This window comes from Arachis ipaensis, chromosome B03 (assembly GCF_000816755.2).
Source record: "Arachis ipaensis cultivar K30076 chromosome B03, Araip1.1, whole genome shotgun sequence".
Lineage (NCBI taxonomy): Eukaryota > Viridiplantae > Streptophyta > Magnoliopsida > Fabales > Fabaceae > Arachis > Arachis ipaensis.
In genome coordinates, this window is record NC_029787.2 from 3,249,947 (window position 1) to 3,253,297 (window position 3,351).

At 36.3% G+C, this 3,351-nt stretch overlaps 3 protein-coding genes and 1 long non-coding RNA gene across 8 annotated transcripts in view; 2 read left to right on the top strand and 2 right to left on the bottom strand.

Annotated features, from left to right (window-relative positions):
* The window catches only part of LOC107629233, a 15,912-nt gene extending 13,066 nt beyond the window's left edge, over nucleotides 1–2,846 (bottom strand). Inside the window, exons 1-3 of one of the 5 annotated variants that reach the window (XM_021117780.1) lie at nucleotides 2,733–2,831; nucleotides 2,513–2,668; nucleotides 2,229–2,414 (exon numbers count right to left, since the gene is read on the bottom strand). In XM_021117780.1, coding sequence (XP_020973439.1) covers nucleotides 2,229–2,414; nucleotides 2,513–2,668; nucleotides 2,733–2,807 — 417 coding nt within the window. In that variant the 5' untranslated portion in view covers nucleotides 2,808–2,831. Of the gene's footprint in view, nucleotides 1–2,133; nucleotides 2,424–2,512; nucleotides 2,669–2,732 lie in introns of those variants that run through there. The other 4 variants (XM_021117779.1, XM_016331967.2, XM_016331966.2 and 1 more) reach the window with 4 other exon arrangements.
* Nucleotides 1–3,351, top strand: part of LOC107629231 (cytokinin riboside 5'-monophosphate phosphoribohydrolase LOG1) — a gene marked incomplete in the record, with an annotated part of 25,013 nt that overhangs the window by 20,366 nt on the left and 1,296 nt on the right.
* Nucleotides 35–1,494, bottom strand: LOC107629232. The gene is made up of 3 exons (XM_016331965.2): nucleotides 482–1,494; nucleotides 299–385; nucleotides 35–216 (listed from the first exon to the last, which is right to left on the bottom strand). The coding sequence occupies exons 1-2, from the start codon at nucleotides 899–901 to the stop codon at nucleotides 368–370; spliced, it is 438 nt and encodes a 145-aa protein (XP_016187451.1). The 5' UTR covers nucleotides 902–1,494; the 3' UTR covers nucleotides 35–216; nucleotides 299–367.
* LOC110269885 lies at nucleotides 2,665–2,905 on the top strand. Its single transcript, XR_002358681.1, has 2 exons — nucleotides 2,665–2,827; nucleotides 2,864–2,905. It is a non-coding gene; the product is annotated as an uncharacterized LOC110269885 (long non-coding RNA).

A 3,351-nucleotide genomic window follows, 5' to 3' on the forward strand; every position in this document is an offset into this window, starting at 1 on the left:
GAATCTCAAACCTCTGCAGTTAAAACAAAAGGTAGATTTCTTTATGGTGAAGCCTCCTCCAATGACTTTTTGGACAACTTCCAAGGTTTCTAATGGTACATCCAAACATGCATTCATGACATCACGAAGAGTACTCCCATTCTCATGGTATATATACTCGGGGGGGCACTTGTTTAAACGACTAGCATGAAGCTTAAACAAGGTGGGCGTCACAACCTAGTTCCACAAAAAACAAAGGAACTGACGCACAATATTTTAGACCATACAGTAACATAAAGTGTATCTTCATTTTACTTGCCTCAACACCATGGCAATCTTCACAATTGCACACAATCCCATCACCATTAATCACTCCCCGAAGCCCTGCTTATCCAGCCTTGCTTGCCTGCAAATTTCTCAAATTCAGACACTCGCATTTTCAACAGCAATACTCATATCTCAAAAGAGAGCCTATGCGATAAGAAGGAAAATCAGCCAACACCTTCACACTGTGAGCATAATTCACTGCCACACCCTCAAGAATCCCTGTGGCTAGAAGCTCCTTCAGACTTGTTGGGCACCTCTTAGTACTAGCCTTGCACACAGCAACCAATGCACCATCTTCAATTTCCTGCTTGACATCACCACCAACTTCAACAGTTTCGGCATTGTTATTTACCTTATCATTCCCAACCTTTGCACCACTAACATCATCTTCCAACTTTCTCTTTAGTAGAGACCTAGTAAACCTCCTAAATGGCTTCTCCATAGAAACAACAGAACACTTCAAACTACCACCATCACCTGTAATTGAAACCGGTGTTGCCCCACCAACAACACCATCTTCCTTAGAACAACATACCTCACCACCCTCCTTCACCTCGCCTTCACAACCAACCTTCTCCGTTTCAGAATAGAACATTGTTTCTAACTTCTAAGCTTTTGTAACTTTCTCATCATACAACATCCAAATCTATAAATATTTTGTTGGTATTAACATCCAAATTTGTATTTTTTTTTTTTGGGGTACTAATACGGGGCTTCAAGCCCGGAGAAGAAAAACTTAGATATAAACCATACAGGATAAGGTAGTCCATTTTTCATCATCATTCAAAATGCTATAATTTCGGGCGGGAAGGTAAGTCCCAAAACACAAAATCATTCTCTAACAGCAAGCTCTTTTTGGCCGAAAATCAAATTAAGCCTGTTCTTTTGAGAGGTGAACAATCCTGTTTTTCGTTTTTCGTTTTGATATAGTTATCTTACGGAAATAATGCACTTTATTATATAGTATATAATATTGTGAGTAAATTTGAATCCACACAGCAGCAATACATAATAACTCTGTATTGTTATATGGCACGGGATTCGGTGGTCCAGGAACCTTTGGACCACTTAGTGGTCCAGGAACCTTTGGACCACTTAGTGGTCCAAGTAGAAAACATGTTTTTGGAGTTTTTTTTATCAATTACTACGTAGTCCTTGAACTAATTTTAATTACAAATTAACCCCATATATTTTATTTAATTATAAAAATAATTTTTTATTTTATAAATTATTATTTTATCAATTATCTATTATATTTATTAACAATCAAATACAAAAATAACAACCAATTATATCCTCCATTCATCCTAATAATTTCAATTGATTAAAAAATTAACTTTGATCTCGTTACGTTCGTCCATGGCTTTAATTTCATCATGTAGTATCACGGATTTAATTAATACTAGTAGAAATACATTTTCTTCGTCCAAACTAGACCAAACTACAGGATCAATGATTTAAGTTAAGTGATAAAAATTGTTCTTATGTTAATACATTGATATTGGTGCAAGAAGATAATAAGATCCTGATCATGGTGATTGAAAAAAAATGATATAACCTCTTCATTCTAATAGATAATTTAAATAATAGATAATTGATAAAATAATAATTTATAAAATAAAAAATTATTTTTATAATTAAATAAAATATATGGGGTTGATTTGTAATTAAAATTAGTTCAAGGACTACGTAGCAATTGGTAAAAAAACTCCAAAAACATGTTTTCTACTTGACCATTAAGTGGTCCAAAGGTTCCTGGACCACAGAATCATGAGCCTTGTTATATGATGATAATCCAGAACTAAAAATAATAAACTAGCTAGAGAAAATAGTTTGGATGTAATTGATCTAGGACTCTACGGTATGAAACAAATGGAAAGCTATTTCAGGAATGAATTCACACTATTGCTGTTGGTCCTTATCTAGGAGGCTTCTCCTTTGGAGTGTTGTTGGAATGGACTTGGGGCGGCAAACGGGTCCCTCCTAGTTCTTCTTGGGGCTTCCTCATCAAATAGGCCGAGGTGAATAAGTTCTGATCGTAGTTTCTGCACATTTAATGCAAGGTCTGCTTCTCGACCAGGAGGGTAGAGAATTTCATCTTTCCCTTTCTCAGAAATCTCATCAAGATTAGGTTACATGTTAGGGCTAATCAATTAACAGCACCGTAATCAAATTGAAAGAAAAACTATTCATCGTATAAGCTTACCTTATTTGGTTCAAAGAGTCCTCGTTGTTGTTTCTGCGCTGGTTTTCGACGACGGCGAAAGTAGCTGATGGCGGGCCCCTTTCTTTCTGCTCTCTCATAAAGTAGGCGTATCTCCTCTTTCTCTTTCTCAGAAATCTCAGACTCCACCGTTGCCATCTTCAATTCACACACCACCATAATCGAATTGAAACAAAAAAAATTATTCATCGTAGAAGCTTACCTTATTAATCATGTGGGAGTCCGGGTCGTCATCAGTATTCACGAGAGGCAGCGCCTTGTCTTCCTCCGATGCCATTTTGATGAGAGTAAAGCTAGGTTTCTTTTTTTTTTTTTTAATTATAGTAGAGCTAGGTTAACAAATGGATTTTTGGGCTCGTATCCTATCAACGTCTTTCTACTCTTTATTACTCTCTTATAGTTATACTGGAGGCTCGAAAAAACTTAGTCTCCGACAGCGAGCCGTCCACAAGGCGCCACCACCGCTCAGAATTCTGGTTCCCACGCCGGTGCAGCAATGAAGAAGATGCTTCAGAACGTGTAAAATTCAGCCGTTTCTCTAGTGCAACTGAGTGGGTACCGGGTCGTTTTGAGGACAGGGCTCTTTGTTTTGGCCTGGGCTGGTCCGATGACCCAGATCTCTGTCCAAAAAAAAAAAATTTTCAGAAGATGTAATTTTTATCTTTAAAAAGATATTTTCTATAATATAAAAAATATTTCAAATCAAATAAGATTATTTAAAATTGCTCAACCAGCCTAAAACATGAAATCATAGTAGTTAGAACTCTAATAAAATTGGTAAAATTATTGATTTATTGGTTCATTAATTTAATTGGTGAATC